General features: G+C 57.3%; 1 protein-coding gene across 1 annotated transcript; it reads left to right on the plus strand.

Moving 5' to 3' along the window:
* The first annotated feature begins 1,990 nt into the window (after positions 1-1,990).
* Positions 1,991-20,285, plus strand: RADIL (Rap associating with DIL domain). The gene is given in 18 exon segments (XM_042828203.1): positions 1,991-2,078; positions 5,162-5,256; positions 6,924-7,476; positions 10,739-11,001; positions 11,900-12,298; positions 12,300-12,560; positions 12,684-12,721; positions 13,359-13,519; positions 13,824-13,936; positions 14,359-14,596; positions 15,479-15,651; positions 15,729-15,879; positions 16,135-16,325; positions 16,641-16,871; positions 16,874-17,024; positions 17,294-17,433; positions 17,768-17,907; positions 18,146-20,285. Coding segments are annotated over 17 exon segments (3,345 nt in total). The 5' UTR covers positions 1,991-2,078; positions 5,162-5,220; the 3' UTR covers positions 18,252-20,285.
* Positions 20,286-20,357: the final 72 nt, after the last annotated feature.

A 20,357-nucleotide genomic window follows, 5' to 3' on the forward strand; every position in this document is an offset into this window, starting at 1 on the left:
CTTCAGCCTGGAGGGCTCTCAGGGTGACAGGAGGTCTTGGGGACAGGAGGTGATGGACCTGGTGAGGTCTCTGTCATCACTTCCCTCAGGTCCCCAGGATGCGGCCTTTGTTCCTTTGCCCAACACTTCTCAGCCCTGTGGGAGGGAGAAGAGGGAAGAACTGAGCACTGAGTGATGGGCAGTTTGTGGAGTGAATTTGGGGTCAGAATAGAAGGTCCAAGACTGCAAGCTGCCATTTTTGCTATCTGGCAAGTCATTACTCTACTCTGTGCCTCAGTTTCCCCAGCTGTAAATTGGGGGTGCAGGCAGTGACCAATCACACAGGGCTCAGTTTGGGCTCTGTGGAGCAGCTGGAGGATGGCTGGTCATTCACAGGCACCGTGCTCCATCTGTCACTGAGTTTGTCACCAGTGGTACATGGTGGCACTGGGTTGAGTGCACCCAGCTCTCCTCCCCCACACCAAGGATCAGCCCCATTGCAACATCCCCTGGCAGAGGCTGCCCGTGGGGTTTTGTCCCTGGGCTTTGTCCCACACCATTAATCTCAGAAGCGTGCTGGGGACGTGCAGCCCAGAAGGACCTTTCTGAGGCCACCACAGAGCACACTGAGGACATCACCACTTGCCTATCCCCATGCTGAGCCTCTCCTTTATGTACCCTTTCCTTGTACAGCGGGGCAGGATGCACAACATGCTATCTGTTTGTCAGCCTACTTCGTACTAATTTTAAACAATTCGTAACGTCTGTGAAGGAGCTCCCTTTTTAGCATCTTGTATTTTTCACCATCCGTTCTTGGTCAAGCAGTATTTTATATTTAACACAGTACTGGATCAAATTAAAAGCAAAACTGAGGAAGATAACACTAGCGAATGTTGTTTCCTGTGGAGTAGGGTTGAAATAAAAACTCAAGATACCTCACTATTGCTTGCGTGTTAAGTCAGAACGAGTTTCCCAAAGCATAAGGAAATGAACTCATTTTTGGTCCGACTTGCCCTAAATAGCATCACTCGGTGGTGAAAGCAGAGAGCGCAGCGATGGAGCGCTGAGCACCGACACACTTCACTGCACGGATGGCCCCGGCATCCCCTCAGCTCAGCCCACTTGGGAAAGGAGAAAGGCAGAAAGGTCTCAGTCGAGTCGGGACCCCGAAATCGGGACCCCCCCCTGCGTCACGGCCAGCTGCTTCAGGCACAGTCCGGCCCCATCTCGCAGTGGCCCCGCGCGCCCACACGCTGCCCTCTCCCTCGCACCTCCCCGCTGTCCCCACGCTCCCCTGAGGCCGTGACGCCGCCGAACTTGTCCCCAAGCCCGACCCCATCACCCCACCCGCCCGGGGCCGCTGCTCGGGGCGCTGTTGGGGCAGCGGAGGCCGCGGGGTGGCGCCGCGGGGTCGCTCAGCTCCGCTCCGTTCCGCTCCGCCCCGGCCCCGCACGCAGCGCACCGCACCGCACCGCCGGGGCTGCGCCGGGTGAGTACCTTCCGAGGGGGGCAGAGGGACGGCGGGGCGCCTTGCTTCTTTATGATCATTATTTGTCATTTATTTCATCGGTGTTTTTGAAGTGGGGGGTTTAGCATCGCCGGGACATCCTACCCCCAATTCCTCCGCGCAAACGCGGATCCCTCGCTTGTCCCCACTGTTGTCTCCGGGATGGAGTTTTCGGGACCCCGTTGCGATAGGGACGTTTGGACGCCGTCTTCGGGAGAGGAGGGCAGGCGAGAGTCTAGGCTTGCCTGGTTGCCACTGGAGACCAAACCTGCCCTGCGAGCCGCGCCGGGCACAGGAGGGCTGCACCATGGATCGCAGCACCTTGGCACCATCATCCTAACGTGCACTCTTGGGACCCCTCTGCCCTTCGAGCCCTCTGTCCCACTTCCTGCCCGGCTGGATCCGTCCTCCACCCACCACTTGGGTGCTTTGTGCCTTCACCATGCCCTTTGGGATCCTGCCCCTGTTGGGGTTGTGCTCATTGGTGCTGCTGCACTCACATTACTGGGTCTGCACGCAGCTGCTTGGCACCGTGGTGGCATCCCAAAGCCTTGGCAGATAATCTGGGGACACTGCGCTTCGCAGCAGGCTGGTGAGGTTTCTTGCTGAGTTATAACTTTAGCAGAGAAAACTCAGGGGAGGTTTCTACTTGCCGGGGAAGTGCTTATTTTCTGTGCTCTCCAGGATCAGTTAATTATCACTAGAAAAAAATATATATTGCCAAGGTCTCATAATTAGGCTGCCTGCTGCGACTCGGCTGCTTGGAAGGCAGTGGAAAGCAAGCTCTCTTTGTGAAATGTTTTTTGGATGTGTGAATAGAGCTGCACAGGCAGAAGGCGGTCACTGGGACTTGGTACTGGAGAGCTGGCGCACGTTTGTGGCTCAAAAGACCCTGCAAGAGGAGGATAAAAATAAAAAGCAAGGAAAAAAAGGGAGCTCCTTCAAGGCCTCCTCCTGTAGATCCCAAATCATTGTGATCTGGTTGTGAAGTTGTCGTTGCCTATAGGAATGGCTGGCTGTTTGCTGTCCCATTGGAGCAGCCCTGGGTTGGGCTCCGGGTGCCATCGTGGAGAGGTGCTGCTAATAATAACACCATAAGGAGTTTACCCACACTGATCCGGCTCAGGACAGCAGTGGGCTGGAGCTGACATTACCAGCCTGGCCCCAGATTAGACAGATAAAAACTCACACAATAACAAGCCGTGCTGGAAAGCAGAGATTGGGTGCTGCCTTTTGGGGAGGGGGTGCAGGGGTTCTCCTTGGAGGGCGTGGGCAGCGGCGCTGGGCTGCAGGGAGGGGATCTGCAGAGGTTTGCAGCCAGGCTGAGTGTGCCAGCACCGGGCTGTTCTCATTTCCTCTGCTCTCTGAGTTCTAATTTGTTCCACATTGCAGTGCTGGGGCGGCCTCTCCCTCCCCACAGCATCCAGGCTGCAGCCGTTCTCGCTGTGCTGAGGCTGTGAGTCTGCGTGGTTTCCATTAGAAAAAAAAAAAACAAAAAAAAAATTAAAAAAAAAAAAGGGAAATTTTTCAAACAGGGCTCTGTGCAAAAATAACCTTTCTGGGATGGGCACAGCTGGAACCTCGCTGGCCATCCGTGATGTGCACACGTGGGCAGCGCTGTGCAGAGCTGAGGTGGGATGAGCCCTGGGGACGTCGCTGTAATAGCGACCAAGTGCTGTAATAGCAGTGGTGACCTGGTGGCTACAGATGGATGGGTCCAATCCCATCCCCCAGGCAGGAGGAGGGATCCAGTTTGGGCCTGGGCTGATTAAAGAGCTCAGCACCAGGAAGACATTCCTGCCACCGACGTGGCGGGTGGAAAATAGAGCCTGATGAGCAGAAGTGGTTCCACCCACTGACATGCAGAGAGCCAGCCCCCTTGGAGTATGGCTTGGTGAGGGGTTTGAGTTAGGAGAGGTGATACTCCTGCCAAAATCTGCACTCCGTGGTATTAAAAAAGTCACTCCAGTCCGGTGTTTAGAGGTGGCATTATCCAGCATCAAGAAAGCCCACACGAAATACACCCGATCTATTTGAAAGGCTGTTATCAGAGCAGATCTCACTGCTGGGCACTGCTGCCTACTGCCCTGCCTCAAAGCATTTCGGTGCTTTGATCGCTTGTTTGGGAGGAGATAGAAATGGTTTTTGGGAAATCTATGGCTCACACAGTGCTCATAGCTTGGACAAAGCTGGGCAAACAAAACGCATCCCAACGACGGCAGGCTGCGAAAGGGAAATCTTTCTGCTCCCAAAAATAACAAGAGGAGCTTGGAGTGTTTTCCTGTCCCTGACGTGTTGGGGTGAGCACAGCCTGTGTCCTGCAGGAGCTGCTGGGGCTGTGTGTCTGTCTGCCTTTCTGAGAACTGGGAGTTTTCACATTAATGACAGTTTGCTCTGGAAAAACAAACAGAAAATTCATTCGCTGTGTGAATACGTTGTATCTCATCGTAGAAAGGCTTTGGTTGGAAGGGACCAGTCCTTGCCCCATGGTGTGGCACTGTCAGATCTGGATTTGGGCTGGCAGCAACCAAAAGGAGCTCCTACATCTGGCTGGGAGAGGGGTGCAGAAAGCACCCTACAGCCAAGGATGAGAGCAACCCCTGCTCTGCCCACTTCTCATCAGTTCAGGATGGATGGGGCTCAATTAAGGCATCCAAACACTCTCACAGGGGAGAAAATAGGTGGTAGCCAACAGCTTGTTAATTGCACGGAGCAAAGCATGACAGGAATCAATGTCTGGCAGCTGAAGCCAGACACGCTGGAAAGAAGGCATAAATATTTAAGCAGCGGGAGTGATTAATCACAGCAGCAAAGGAAGGTGGGGGGGTGCCCAGGCCCTCTTGGTGTTGTGCATCCCAACCAGCACCTGGCAGAGGGCTCTCCCATAGCCCACTGCTGGGCTGAATTGAGCCCACTCCCAGCTCCTGGCTGGGGAATTTAATGGAGTGGTGCTTTAGTCTTGAATTGCCATGGGCTCTTTTCTGCAGCTCTATCTCATGCCCTGCTGTCTACTTCTGATAACACCCATGAAATCACACTGCAGGTGAAGCTTCTCCCTCGTGTATTTGGTTCCTGCTGGTCCCATTCCTGCATATCTGCACTAAGGAAAGTGAGGGCATGCTGTTGGGTGGCACTCCTCAATCTTCAGCAAAACACACCAAGATCCTGGGCCAAGGTCCAGGAGAAATAAATCCTGATGGGCATATGATTGGGCTCTGGCTGCAGGACCCATTGTGTACCCATGGGTGTCTCCAGGGATGCATGGGCTTGGGGAAAGCAGTGAGATCAGCAGCAAGCCTGTAACCTCCATTTCCTCTACACTATCCCTTTCTGATCTCATTTCTCCTCCTTTCACTATTCTCTCCCTGCCCTCTTTGCTGTCCATGCCTGGGTTTCCTCCAGCACTCTTCCCGCTGAGATGGGTCCTGAGCTTGGAGCTGGGCTGAGATATCCCACCCATGGGTGATGGGTATCTGCCACACTGTGGATGCTGCATCCTTCCTGCAGCCCTCACCAGTTGCTTTGAAGGAAGGAGGAATAAAACTGTTGCTGCTCGAGGTGGGTCAGCAGTGCTGCACATCACTGGTGGTGCATGGCATCTCTTCCCCCAGAGCAGAAGAGGGCACTGCGGTGGCTCTGAGCAGCCCGTGACCTCTCCTCCTCCTCCTCCTCCAGACAGATGTGTGCTGGGACCATGTGTGCTGGGGGGATGACCATGCTGAGGAAGAGGACGGATGGAAGGACGGCGAGCCCGTGAGAAGGATGGCGAGGTAAGGGCAGCAGGAGGAGCAGAAACACTGGGATGTCTGCCTGGTGGATGGACCGTGTGAATACTAAAGGTGTTTGTCACAGCACTGTAGAATGAGCACAGAATGAGCTGGCTTGGGTGTGATGTCCCACGAGAGCAGGGAGATGTGCAGCCACCCCAGGCTGGGGGCAGGCAGGGGTTGTGCAGGTGGGCTGGTCCTGATGGGGCTCACCTCACTGCTGCTCCAGCTGCTGAGCAGATGAGCAACCGAAGGGTTTGTCTCAGTCTGGGCTTTGTGTTTTTCCAAGCACTTGCTCTGTGAAAAGCCTCTGCCGCTGCTCTCTGCAGGTGCTGTGTCTGATAGAAAGAAAATAGCAGTGCTATAAATACCGAATTGAAAGAGGCAGCAACCTGCCTGCCATGTGGGCATGGAGGAGTGACCTCACGGCAGCAGATGTTGCAAGGTTTCCCTCTGTGCCGTGGGTAATGCAGAGCAGAGGAGATTAAATCTGCCCACCTGACCCAGTGGCTCAGTGGCAAAGATTTATCTCCTGCATCCTTGTTCGCAGCGGTTTCTGCATGCAGCAGTTGGGGTTTTGGGGGTACCCTGTCCTGCTCCCAAGTGGGATCTGCCTCAGCACCCATTGACATGAAGGGGCAACCCAGGCAGGAGCAGCCTCTGACACAAAGGAGCTGCAGCTCCAGCCTTGTCCCTGCTTAGTTTCCCCAGTTGGAAGGGGGGCCAGAAGGTTGTGAAGTCCCAACGACTGAGATGTCCCTGGGGTGAGAGGGGTGACCAGAGGTGCAGCAGCCTCCCAGGCTCGTCCTGCAGCCGTGGAAATCACTGGTGCCTCAGTTTCCCCATCTGCAGCATTCCAGGCTCTCCTGGCCCTGGGAGATCCCCGCCCTGCAGAAATCCTTTGTGCACAGAAGCGAGGCTGTTCCCAGTGGGAAGGTGACCTCTTCCATTAACAGCAGGGACGCTTTTTCTTCCCGAATTAGATGGCAGCGTGGAGGCTGTCCAGGGTTGGCATCACTGCTGACAGTGCTGGAGCTGCACTGAGCTGGGTCCTGCTGAGCACACACAGAGCCACCCACATCCCCAGCCATGTGCTTTTCCCAGTGGAGGTGGACAACAAACACACATTTCAGGCACTGTGCTTGGCGATGCCGCCGTGTGCTTTAATGTCCTCTGCAAACCGGCAGCAGGATTTGCCAGAGCAAGGACGTTTATGGAAAGGCCAATTAGAGCCTGTTTTCGCCCTGTGCCTCTCAGTGAGCAGAAGCGTTTAGCAGCGACCTCCGAGTAATTCAATTTGCACTCAAGCTTTCTGTTTCACCTCTAAAAAATGGGATTGCTCCACAAACTCGTTAGAGAAAGTGGCTCCGAGGCGCTGGCTCCCACCCAGGCTGGGCTCTGCAGGTCCCACTTTGCTGCTGGGCTCTGCTCTCCTCCCAGCGCAGATGTGCTTAGGCAGGAGGGACCTCACAGTGCACACGGCAGAAATTAACCTCCCCGGGACAAATCCGTGCTGCAGTGTCTGTGTGGTGCAGAGGAGCTGCACCAGAGGAACCTCCATCCTGTGCTGCTGCCTCTGGAAGCCTCAGCATCACCTCCCTGGCTCATCCCCGTCCCTCGGGGGGTGGCTGCCACGCTCACCCCTGATCTCTCCCTATCCCTATTCCCAGCTGCCGCCCGTGACGACGTCCCACGCGATGTTTTATGGGTCCTCCTCCACCATGGCTCCACCATCCAAGAGCCGGCTGAAGCGCCAGAGCCGCCTCTTCTCCCAGGTCCTGTACAGGACGCTGAGCTACAAGGACCGCAGCTCCACCTCCGCCTTCCCAGACGGGGATGACCCAGCTGAGCTCTCCACTCAACTTTCGGCTCCCGGCATCCTGAAGATTTTTGGAGGCAACATCTGTGTGGGCACCAACTACAAGAGCGTTCTGGCCACGGGCAGCTCGGGGGCACTGGAGCTGGTGAAGGAGGCTCTGGAGCGCTACGGGCTGAGCCAGCTGAATGCTGGGCAGTACGTGCTGTGCGACGTCATCGGGAGGTTCGAGGGACCCGAGAAGCGGTGGCAGACTGAGGGGCTGAGGGTTCTCGGGGACCATGAGAAGCCGCTGCTCATCCAGGACCTTTGGAAGCCCCGGGAGGGATTCTCAAGAAGGCTGGAGCTGCGGCGGCGGGCGGAGGTGGAGGAGATGGCAGCCAGGGATGTGGATACGACCACTGCAGGTCAGGGGCAGCGGCTTGGGGGTGTTTGTGTGGGGGTGGTGGTGGGGGCAGGAGCTGCGTTTTGATTGCAGTGCTCTTAGCGCTTCCCTCCGTGGGGAATCTGGGACCCCAGCTGGATGCCCACTTGCGGCATAGAATCTTTAAGGCTGGAAAAGAGCTTCAAGATCACCAACCCCAACCCATCCCAGCATGACACCAAACCACATCCCTCAGTGACACATCTCTGTGGTTCTGGAACACCTCCAGTGATCCCAGTGACCCCACTACTCCCAGGGCAGCAGTGCCAGTGCTCCTTGGGAGAAGAAACTTTTCCCTGTTATCCAACCTGAGCATCCCCTGGCACAACTCGAGACCATCACTCCTCTTCCTTTCAGGTGCAAGGAGCTGCTGCAGTGCTCCTGGGGGTCAGGGATGAGACACAGAGGTGGGTGCCCCTCTCCTCTCCAGTAGGGATCAGGGCAATGCTAAGTGCTTTGCAAAGGCGCTGGCTCTAAAGAAAGAAAAAAACGGTTTTTAAATAGAAAACAGGGCAAGACCTAAGTGCTAAACTCACAGTCAGATGTGGCTGCATGTGGTGGGAGAGCTGTGCTACCGCTCTTCAGAGGCTGCCAGCATGAGCCCAAGGTGACATCAGCTCCGGATGACACCAACCATTGTCCCAGCTGGGACAGGGCCCCCAGCACTCACACCTCAACCCAGGCACTGTGAGAAGGGCACTGCCCTCATTTCTCATGTTTTTATTTTTTTAAAACCTTTTCTGCAGCCAGTCAGGCTTTTCTGAGACGAAGACCCCCAGCCACAATTATTCATGCTATCTGCTTGACAGATGTACTGCTAAAACCTCACTTCTGCTGATGTCCCATTCAGCTGGGCCCATCCCCAGCCTCCCCACCCCATGCTGGTGGTGCTGCTCCAAGCACACAGAGCATCTGCTCCCCTCTCTTCAGCAGCACCTCAAAGAGAAATGTGGCACCTGGTGCAGTGGGGACCATGAGTGCTACCAGCAGGGTCACCCTGCCACCACTCCTATGTCCCTTTGCCACGAGCTGAGCATCAGCTGTGTGCCTGGGGCAGCAGGGCGCTGGCATGGAAAATGCAGCTTCTGTGCAAAACTAAAAGGAGAAGCAGCTGGAGGCTGTCTGGGAGGAAAGCAGATTGGGAGCCATAGGGAAATAGCTGTAGGTAACTGCCCCCACGCAGGGCATTGCAATGGGACACTGCTGCTGAGCCAGGGGAAAGGCCCCACAACCACAAGCCCACAAGTGAGGAAGCAAATGGCTTAAGAGTTTTATCTGCTCGGTTACCCATTATCCTAATTAGTTTATTAGCTGCTTCCCAGGGGGGAGGGAGGTGTGCGCTCCTGGCACCACTCCTCAGCAGTGCAGGTGGAGCAGCTCTGTGGGAAACGAGGCTTCACTCAGCCCTGCTCCTTTTGGGGAGCGATGTGGGGCAGCTGGGGGCAGAGCACCACAAAGTAGGGATGCATTCAGCTCTTCCCAGGCACCCCATTGCGTGCTGTTCCTTATTGCGTGCTGGTTGGGTTTCCCTGTGAAGCTGCAGACCGAACCACGTGCTGTGCAAAGCATGGGAGTGAAACCTCTTCTCTTCCAACACGCTCTGTTGGTACCACTGAGGCACACCTTGGCACAGCTGCAGCCAGGGAATGTTCCCTACAGGGGCTGCTCAGCAGTTCACATCAGAAAGGGCGTTTGCCCCAAATTAGAAACAAATCTCTCCTGCGTCCCTTGCAGTTATTTATGAGCTGATTCATTTCCCAACCAGGAGCAGGGCACCTCTTCCCTGGGCTGAAAAAAGAGGCAGAACCCGTGGAGATCCCATGCAGCAAACCCAGCAGGTTTAACCCAGGATGTGGGGTGGGTTTGGGGACAGCCAGGCAGGAGAAGGCACTGCTAAAGGGCTGGAGGCATACCTTGGCTAATGGATGGACTTTGTTTCATTCAGGAAAAGAACTGTTTGTATTTCCAGCACAGCTCTGGGTGTGCGGGGGAGTCGGTGACGGAGGCTCTATGGGCAGTGAAAACACAGCTTTTTCCTCAGTGGGTTTCCTATGCAAAGCTAACACAGTACAGACTGCCCTCAGATAAGGGAGCAGTGATGGCAGGGGGACCCCGAGCCCCCCGGCTTGAGGAGCTGCACCAGAGCTGCCCCATGTCCCTGTTTGGGGCCAGGCAGTGGGGTGACACGGTGCATCCTCAGAGCTCTGCTCCCACACTCGTGGCATCCCTACATTTCACATCTGCGGTGCAGTGTGATGAACCCCACTGCCTTTTAAAGGGGGCGTGGGGAGGGTCTGTCCCCCTCTTGGCAGTGGCTGCAGGCCATGCTGTGCCCTAATCCCACAGCATGCCAACACCGGGTGCTATTTTCTCCTCCCCACCCCCCCCAATCCCCACCATTTTCCCACCAAAGGAGTGCTCGATTTAAAACAAACAAACAAAAATGTATTTTGGTGCATGCAGCCCATTCCTCACCAAATAAGGCAGACGACAGGTTTGTTTTTGGGCTCTGGCTTACATGTGTCCCTTTAAGCAGCCCCAGATTCATAGCCGTCCCCAAATCCCTCTGGCTGTCCCCAAGCCCTCCATTCTGCCGTTCTGTAATGCAGAGGTACGAGCTCCGACTCTACAACTTCATCCTATCGCTGCTGCAGAGCCAGAGCCCTGTGGGGGGGGATCCCATAGGAACTCCGCTATGGGTTTGGGGACGCTGCTGCCTTAGGGCTCTCTGCTCATTCGCTCCAAATCCCATTCGTCTTGCAGCCAGCGCTGCTCGGGGGAAGGTGCTGAGCGCTGGGTCCTGCGGCGGCTCTGCGGCTCGCAGCTCCCTGCCTGCTTCCCTGGGGGCTGGGGGGCCTCTCAGCCCCGCTCGCTGCCAGCAGGCAGCAACCAGGCTCTTATTTTTCCGTGGTTTTTTTTCCTTTTTTCTTCCCCCCCCTCCTCTAAAAAAATTCAGCTTGTTTTCTCTCCAGCCCCGCTTTCCACCGGCAGCGCAGGGGATGCTGTGGATGCGAAGCTCCCCGGTTGCCCCGCGGTCAGTGGGGACATGGGGGAGGGGGGAAGGGACGGGCTGCGGGTCCCTCTTTTTGCTATCGAGGGGGCACAAAACTCCCCTCTCTTGGGGGACATCGCCCCGGGGGATGGGGGTTCGCTCCGACGCCGCCTCCCATTCCCCACCGCGGCGGGTTTCGGGATGCTGCCGGTCCAGCATCGGAGCTGAGCGCAGCGCGTCTCTCCCCCCGCAGGCATCAACGCCCAAGCGAGGAAGCTGCAGCGGCACCGGGCGCGGGGGGCCATGCGGGTGCTGGCGGGCGCTAAGCGGCTCGGCACCCCCCCGGCCCTGCGGCGCAGCCTCAGCGAGAGCAGCCTGGGCCGCCCCCGGGACGAGGAGCTCCGGCGGCACTGCCCCGCGCTGCGCGGCCCCGAGGAGCGGAGCGGGAGCAGCATGCGGTATTCCCTCTACCACTCCCCGCACCTCCTGCTCCTGCAGGGCTACAGCCAGCAGCATGTAAGCACCGCGCAGCTCTCGCCGCCCCGCCAACCTTTCTTTTTTTCTTTTTTTTTTTTGTTGCTCCTAAAGCTTATGGGGATGGGGAGCTTTATGCATGGCCGGTGTTTCCTGGGGGAGAGGCGGGGTTGGGGTGAAAGAGCATCCTTAGGAAAATGAGTTTGTGTGGGGTTGGGATGTGCAATCCGTCCTGCCCGGCTGCGGTGCAGGCTGGGGATGTGGCTGCAGGGCTGGTGGAGAGACGCCTCAGAAAAGCCCCACGGCAGAGTCCCTGCCCCGGTGCAATGCAGAGCCTGTTCTGCAGGATGGTGCCGAGCGCTGCCCCGTCCCCGTCTGGCTGCCTCCGGTAAATGTAATGAGAGGTGATACGAGACAGAGCGTCTGGGAGAGCTGGCACTGGGAGAACTGGAAAGGACTGGGACGGCTCTTTTGGTTAATGGTTGCTTTGTCCAGGTGGAATATCTGGCTGGTCCGAGATTTCCAGCTCTGTCCCAGTGTGACACCAGCGCTGCAGCTCTCCTCTGTCTGTGCTAATGCAGCTGGGGAAACTGAGGCACCGGTGTGCAGGCAGACAGGGGCAGCCCCCCCAGCCTGCTTGGTGGCCATCGCTGCAACTGGGAGGAGGGCTCCTTCTGCCCAGAGCAGCCCCATCTGTTACATGCCTGGAGTTACGGTGCCCATTTGTTGGGCTCGCTGCTCTGCCCGTTTGCACATCTGGGTGCAGAAGCAGCAGGGTGCACACGGGTCCTGGCTGCACTGCCCGCGCTTTTTGTGCTGCGTGAGCTCCCCATCTGTGCAAGGAAAAAATGAAGAGAGAACCGTGGTTCTGCCAAGGCCATGCGTGGGGGTGGCAGGGAGCTGTAGACCCCACTGATTCTGCATGCCCCCCCCCTCACAGGACAGCCTGGTGTACCTGCTGAACCGCGAGCAGCACACGGTGGGCCAGAGGACGCAGGCGAGCAAACCCAGCATCAGCCTTTCTGCGCCGGACGTCTTACCCCTGCACTGCACCATCAGGAGGCTGCGAGCATCGTGGCAACGCTCGGAGGAGAAGTTGGTGCTGGAGCCCATCGCCGGTGCCAGCGTCTCTGTTAACTTCTCCGCGGTGACCCGGACCGTTGTGCTGCGGCACGGGGACCTGCTGTCCCTCGGGCTCTATTACCTGCTGCTCTACAAGGACCCCACGAAGGCACAACCGCTGCCGGCACAGACCCTGCTGAGGCTGCGGGCCCTGCATCCCGATGGCCCCTCTGTATGTGGGACGTGCGGCAGCCTGCTGAAAGAGCGGGGGGGGGCTCGATGCCAACCGACAGAGCCCTGAGCCCAGCGACGGTCCCAGGGCTCCCCGCAGGAGGCTGCAGCTGGAGTTTGAGCCAGAGGTCGAGGATGTGCTGCTGCGGCGCATCATGACGCTGATCGAGCCGGGGGGGGATGACCACAAGCTGACGCCTGCCTTTCTGCTGTGCCTCTGCATCCAGCACTCGGCCACCAGCTTCCAGCCTGGGGACTTCGGGCAGCTGCTGCTCAAAGCGGCCAAAATGATCCAGAGGACAGTGTGGGTCAGTTGGCACTGGGGGGGGGGGAGGGGGGACAGCGGGGATCCCCTCGGCTCCCACCCTGGTCCCCATGTGCAGCAATGCCAGCAGTCACCATCTGTGCTCTCTCTTTCTCTCCCTGCCCAGGAGCGCACACGGGAGCTGGCTGAGAAGCAATCCCAGCAGTAAGTGCCACCCTTCTTTCTTTGCCCCCAAACTGGGAGAATTCAGCCCAATTCTCCCTCCCACCCAGCTGTGCCCACCCAGCTGCCAGCACAGATGCACATGGCATTTCCCTGCTAAATCCCATGAATTTGTATCTGTCCTCATTTTGCCACTGGCCCCACTGCCAGTCCCAAATTCCAGGCTCCAAAGCAGCATCTGGAGAAACCATCAGTGCTTTTGCTGAGGTCTCCTTTAGGGCAACCTCCCAGCCCTTTGCTACAGCAGGAAAAAGTGCTTCAGCCATTGAGAAACCTCCCAGCTACTTTCTCTTTGTTTTGTTTTATTTTGGAACGGCCCAGTGCTGGGCAGGCTGAGTTTAACCACCAGACCTGGCAGCAACAGCAGCACAGATCTGTTGGGGAGATCTGCTCTGCAGCAATTCCTGCAGATGGGTTGGATCCATCATTGGGGTCCCCCAGCGGTGCCAACAAAACCTATCCTGCAGTGCAGGATCTCCCAGCTTGCTGCTTGCACAGGGCTTTACTAAAGCTCAGCAGTGGGATGCAAAAGCTCTCTGCTGCTTTTTGGGTTGGTTTCACCCCAAATCCCTCAGTGATGAGCAGTGATGCTGCAATGTCTGCTCTGTCCCCCCCCCAGCCAGGACCCTGCTGCCCTGTCGTGTTTCACCATTGCGGACCTGCTGCCAGACCTGCAGCACATCCTCTTCTGGATGTCCAACGCCATTGAGGTGCTCTACTTCGTCCAGCAGAAGTCCCCCACCTACATCCAGAGCATGGAGGAGGAGATGGATGTCAAAGGTAGTGCTTGGGGCTGCTGCTCACTCCATGGCCCCCCTCGACCCTGCTGATCCCTGCCTGCATGCAGTGTTTGGTGCCCTTGAGATGAAAGGGAAAAAGGGGAAAAGGAGGAAATCAGCTTCCAAGTCCAATTTCATCCTGTTTGGGGATGTCATGCTGCTGATGTCAACCTGGGAGAGTCAGTAACCCCACCCTAAGGGAACATGGTGTGCGCTGACCTGCAGGGTCTGGGGCTGCATGGGTACCTGCAGCCATCAGATGGCCCCGCCAGGTTTGCTCCCTGATTTCTCCCTCCATCCCTTAGGCTCCAAGGAGTCTCTGTTCTCCTCGACCATCACAGCCAGCGAGGAGGCGATGACGGTGCTGGAGGAGGTGATCATGTACACATTCCAGCAGTGTGTCTATTACATCTCCAAGGTACGCAGTGCCCAGGGGCACCGCCGCCAACGTGAGCATCCCCAGCAGTTCTGCAGGAGTTGTTCAGTTTCTGCAACACCGAGATGTTTTCCTTCGGGCTGAAGTGCCTCGCTTTTGGGCGCAGCCCAGGAAAAGTATTGGATGACCGTGGTGTGCTTCCCTGCTTGGGAGGAGGTGTTGGGGAGAACATAATGCTGCGATTCAGGGCACGATGGAAAGCAGCCCCGGGGCTGGTGGGGAACAGAGCAGGCAGTGTGTGGCCAGAGAAAGGTGTCTGTGTGCAGGGATGCTCCGTGCTCGCCTCTCCCTCACCCTCACCCCAGCAGTGATGGGTGTAAGGTGTTGCTCTCCTACCCAGGCTCCTGCACAAGTAAACAAACGGGCCGGGTCCTGTTCAACTCAGCTCCTTCTGCTTCCTGCAGTGTCTGTACATCTCGCTGCCGGCCCTGCTGGAGTGCAACCCCTTCCAGAATGAGAGCCATGAGGGCTGGCGGGCGGCCCCACCTCTGCCCGAGGAGCTGCGCCACGTGGTGCTCATCTACCAGGCAGCCCTGGACCTGCTCCGGCAGTACGAGGTGCACCCTGAGATCACCTCCCAGATGTTTGCCTACCTCTTCTTCTTCTCCAACACGCTGCTCTTCAACCAGCTCCTGGATAAGGGTCAGTCCCTGTCCTCCTCTTGGTTCTCCCTCATTGGGCTGATGCTGGGAATAGACATTCTGAGACCCCCTGTCCTTCCCGGTGCCCCTGGGGAGAGGGGCTTTGAGCAGCTGGAGGTGGGCAGGTCCCACACTGGTATGGGGAAGCCAAGCACAAATCTGGCTGCTGAGCCCATGTCTTTTCTTTCCCAAGTGCACCATCCCCAGCATCCTGCTTGTTTCACATTTCATGGCTTTGGCTTTTGCTGTGCCCATTTGCTACCAGGCTCTTATTGAGCTGTTTCCAAGCACAGTTCCCCTGTACCCATAGAGCAGACACAGGTGCTCCCTCCAAGGTTCCCATTTCCAGGAGGGTTTTAACCCCAATCCCAAATCCAAACACATCTCCAACCCCATCCTCATCTTCAACTCTATCCCCATTCTCATTCTCATACCCAAACCCATCTTCAACCCCATTCTCATTCTCATCCTCATCCCCAAACCTAAACTCATAATCAACTCCAGCTGTATCTGCATCCCCATCTCCAAACCCATCCTTGACCCCAACCCTATCCTCATTGTCAATCTCAATCCCAACCCTTTTCAGTCTGAAAGCAGTTTGCTCCACAGAGAGCTTCTCACTAATGAACCATTGCACTCTGCCTTGTAACTGAGGAGCAGGATGGTGCTCGTTAACCCTAATTACCACTAACATCCCTGCCTCACGGCAGTCTCCTTGCCCCAGCCACAATTACTGCCAGGCAAGGTCCTGCCACTGAGTCACAGCCACTGGGGACATTAACGTGGGGACATATGTGGGGATTTGTTCTGTAGGGCAGCCCTATCCTACCCTCTCTGGCTGAACGTGGGGGTTCCACTGCCCAACCTGTGCTGTGCCCCACAGGCTCCTCTCTTGGCTGCTTCCATTGGTCGCAGGGCGTGAAGCTGCGAGCCAGCATGCGGCTGCTGCTGGAGTGGCTGCGTGGAGCCGGCTTTGAGCAGCTCTCCCAGCAGTTCTTTGCTAAACTCACCAGCGTGGCCAACCTGGTGGCCATGCCCGGCTCCCAGCTGCTGCAGGTGAGGTGCTGGCCGCGTTGGGTTTGGGATGGAGGTGATGGGATGGTATTCACCCCCTGTGCTGTTTCTTTGCCCAGATGACGTGGCCAACCCTGAGAGCTGAGTTCCCGGCGCTGAGCCCTGCGCAGCTGCATCGGGTGCTGAGCCAGTGCCAGGCAGCCATGGAGGTGGGCAACGTGGCAGCATGGCAGCCCTGGGATGAGGAGAGCAAGGCCGCCTTCCAGCCTGGTGAGCCCCCTGCCCTGCATGCTGCTGTCACCCAAAAGCTTTTATGGATCAACCAAACGGGCAGTGCCCTTCAAACTGCATGGGTCTTATGGGTGACTGCAGTCATCAGGGGTAACCGTAGTCGTATGGCACTGGGATGCGAAGGATGCAAGTGTGCTCAGTGCCCTGCGTAGCCAAGTGATGCTGCTTGGAGGCACAGTGGGGCTGTGGGGCAGGATCTGCCTGCTCTGCCATCCCCCTACTTCTGCCCTGCAGACGCGGTGCTGGAGTCTTTTGACAACCACCCTCCCATCGTCCTGCCCAGCGCGGGCTTCAAGGTGGACCTGGAGGTGGAGACGTTGGATGACAACATCTACCGGCACCTCCTCTACGTCCGCCACTTCCTCTGGAGCCTGCAGAGCAAGAGCCCCCAGGGCAGCGAGGGGCCGTGCTCAGCCCCTCCAAAGGTCAGGGAACCTTTCTTTTCACAAGGAGCAGTCAGGTGTTGCAACAAGGGAGTGGTGGGGTCACCATCCTTGGTGGTGTTCCGGAACTGCGTGGATGTGGCACTGAATTGGTTTGGTGCTGTGGTCGGGTTGGTCTTGGGGATCTCGGAGGTCTTTTCCCACCAGGAGTCTCCTCCTGTGCTGGGGATGCTCACAGCCACCACAGCCACCAACCTGAGCAGTGCACAAACTGCTCAGGTTTCGATGGCAGGGTGATGGGGGGCACCTATGGGGTGGCAGCTGCTTACCTAGGTTCCCACTTTTCTCCTTTCTAAGAGCAAGCCACCGATCGTGCCAGAAGTGCTGGAAGTGACTCCAAGCCTGGTTATGACCCCAGACAGCACTGTTCCCCCATCGGGCCGCTGCACCCCTGGGGGCTGCACCAACCTGGAGGCGGATGAGCCCCCCCCGCTCACCTCCACCACCAATGGGTGCCCCTGCCAGCACACCGCCGGCGAGCAGCAGCTCCAGGAGAAGCTCCAGCAGCCGCAAGCTGGGCAGAGGCCCGGCCCCCCCCGGCCCCCTCCTGCCTGCTTACACCCCCCACCACACCCCTGAACTTCGACTCTGCCTGCCCCGAGTCCCCGCAGGGCACAACCAAGGGGCTGCAGGACCCACGGAGGAACGGGATGAGCAGCGCCAAAGGCGGCAGCCCTGAAGGTAAGGAGGGCTGACACTGCCTGAAAGGGTGCGGGAAGGGGGAACAGAGCCTGCACGGCCACACTGGGAGCCCATTTCCAGCACACGTGGCTCTTGTGCGGATTTTCAGTGCTTGGGCTCGGGGAGAGCACGTAGAGCGTCTCACCGTTCGCGGTCCCAGAAGGGAAGCAGCCCTAGGGAGAGCCCAGGTTGGCTTTGGTGGGAATTCCTCGATAGAGCTGATGAGGGGCGGTGATGGAGCAGTAACCCGGTGGTCCCCCTGCTGGCAGGCTGCTCGCCGACCCCCTACGACTTCCCCACGCCGGAGTCCTCCAGCCGCAGCTCGGCCACCGACGACTTCTGCTACGTCTTCGTGGTGGAGCTGGAGAGGGGAGCGCTGGGGCTGGGGATGGGGCTGATCGACGGCTTGGTGAGTGCGCAGCAATGGCTCTGCCAGGAGCTGTGGGGGCACGTGTGGCATGGAACGCATAATTACCAAAGCTGATGGCTGTGCATGGAACTGAGCAGCTTTGACTGGGGCCAGTGAGGCGCGGAGCGATCTCTAGCAGCTCTGCTGTGGGGTCGCTGCCTGCTATGCCCGGCACAGCTGCCTGCAGCTGGAAGCAGCCAACGGGGGGAGGAAGATGACTCAAGTGAGGGATTTCCTCCATCCTTTGGTGCGTGGCAAAGCCAAGCAGGGCAGCGGGGAGGGATCACAGGTTTCCCGTGTCCTCTCTGCTTGCTCACTGCCGCCTTCCCAGCAGCACACACCTCTGGGCTCCCCGGGCATTTACATCCGCACGCTGATTGAGGGCAGCCCAGCGGCAGCTGATGGCAGGCTGGCCATCGGGGACCGCATCCTGGCCGTCAACGGCACCAGTCTCATCGGGGCCGATTACCAAAGGTGGGTGACACCCCGCTGCTGGGGCTGGGATGTCAGAGGTGGGGAAGGCAGGTGCTTGGGGTGGGGTGAAAGAGGGAGCGGGGAGAAAAAGCATAGGAGCGCATTTCAGAGCTGAAGATGAGCCCGGTGTGGCTGCTGCTGTCATCAAGGGGATGATGGAGGTGGAGATGTGTGGATTCAGGATGTGGTCCTTGGTGCACAGATGTAGCACTCATCTCTTCCTGTTGTCACTCTGCAGTGCTGTGGACCTCATCCGCTCTGGAGGGAAGAAGCTGAGGTTTCTGGTTGCCAAATCAGACATGGAAATAGCCAAAAAAATCATCTCCAGCTCTGCATCCTCTTAACTCTCGTATGAGGTATGAGGGTCTGTCAGCAGGTGCAGCTCTGGTTAGGGTCGAGCTGATGGAACCCAGGGTGCACAAGGGAGGGCCAGGACTGCACAGCTGCCCTCAATTTGCTTCCCAGCACCTTGTCCTGTACTGCAGTAGATGGAAGGACACACCGGGGTGCTGCACGCTTCTCCCCAGCAGCATAGAGCTCCTTGTCCCTCCCCAGCTGATGGCCCCGCATGGCCCTCCTTGCTCAGTCACGGGCGTTCAGGATGCCGTTCCAGTTCTCCTGTTACACTTTCACATTTGCAGGTCAGGTTCAAGACAGCACTGGGATACCAAGGTTGCAGAGCCAGGCCCTGACAGCAGCAGGGTGGGCTGGAAAAGAAGCAGGTGCAGGAGCCCAGCTCTGTGATGGTAAACACAGCACAAGCACCCAGAGCACGATCCCAAGCAGGACGCCTTGCCGGGAGCTCCGGTGCCATACCTGACATCAGGTGCCTTTCTGCTGCTGGGCTCCGATCTCACTGCCCCCAGCCCTGCTGCAGGAGGGGATGCAGCTTCAGCCAAGGGCTGACACCACCAGCAGTTCCCTGAGACAGAGCCCTGGAGAATAGGGCTCTCATCCTTGCACTGGCACTACAGCCCTGGCAGATCCCCAGCCCGGCCCTCAGAGCTGGCCCAGCAGAGTGGGGCGTTATGGAGCAGCCAGGTTCACTTTCCCCATGCAGGAGGTGTTGGCACCGCGTCCTGTCCACTCCCTCCTCTTCAGGGCCATTGCAAGGCTGCCCTGTATCCCCCCCAGCTCAGAGCATCTCAGAAGTGCTGCTGCTGCTGGGCTACCAGGTGACGGGATGCAGCACAGGCTCGAAGAATGTCAGGCTTCAGAGTCCCAGCAGCAGTTCTTTGACCCGCAGCCTGCAGCACGGTGTGGCAGGGCTGCACTGGCAGTTCCACCAGGCGACTGCTTGGTCCCTGCATGCACAGCTTCTAAGTCTTCTGCGTGCTTTTAGCAACATTAAAGGGATAAACCCGACCTGATTTCCGCATATAGAGATATTGAGATCTTGTTTAGCTGAACCCTATTAAAACAGTCTGCCATGAAGCCCTGCATCAAGCCCTGAACTTACAGCAGCATGGTCTAAGCTTCGGCAGCAAATCAGATATTACCATTGCATCTCACAACAACAGCTCTCCGAGGATTGTGATGCTAAAAAGGGGATGCTTAACAGGGTTGGCCTTAATTAAACCTCAGATATTTCACTGCTACAGTTTGCTTTCTGGGCTCAGTCTTGCAGTTGGCAGGAGAGAGATGTCAGAATAATCTGTGCAGGAGAAACACTTCACACACCAGATTTGAGTGCAGCCTGGCCTGACTTCTCTAAGGCAAGATGGACAAAGAACATTTACTGAGACAGTTAGTACCTTGCTTTTCTGCTGGGCCATGCTCATACCAACCAGCCTGCAGCAGGGACTGGAAGCAGTGTGTCACTCAGCCACTGACTCAGCTCTACTGGGTGAGCAGAGGCTCAGGGCTCCTGGTGACGCTGGTGATTCACTTGACTTTGACTCAGGAGGTGAGCTGGTTCCTGAGCTCTGTAGAGCAGGAAAGGGGCTGCTCAGAGCCCCTGGTAAAATTGCATGCACTCCTTCCTTCTCTCTCTGCCCAGGAACCAGGGCTTCGTGGTGGCCTGGTGTACACTAGCCTGAATTGGAGCTGCACTCTGGCCAATTCAGTCATACCAGAGCAAAATCCTTTGCTCTCTCTGGGGCCTGACTCCCTAAGCACACCTGGAGGCACTGTACGGCCCCAGAGCTTTATGTTACAGTGCAGTGAGGTATCAAAACAAATTGTAAACAAACCCTAGTATTTACTAGTGTGCATGAGGGCTTGCTTTTCCTGGGAGGAGTGGGATGTATTTACTTTTCTGTTTGTGAATACTGTACAGCTCAGATATGTATAATAAACTTCTTGTGCAGATAAAGAGCACAGCATGGCACCTGCTTGACAGGGGGCAGATGAGAAATGCTCTTGGTGTCAACAATAAACTGGAGTGATAAATCTCTCTAAGCTCCTGTCTGGTAAATGTCCCTCAGATCTCAATGTGTTTGCTGTGAAAG

The sequence above is a fragment of the Centrocercus urophasianus genome, unplaced genomic scaffold (genome assembly GCF_019232065.1).
Source record: "Centrocercus urophasianus isolate 14NV4802_14NV808 unplaced genomic scaffold, USGS_Curo_1.0 seq_29, whole genome shotgun sequence".
Lineage (NCBI taxonomy): Eukaryota > Metazoa > Chordata > Aves > Galliformes > Phasianidae > Centrocercus > Centrocercus urophasianus.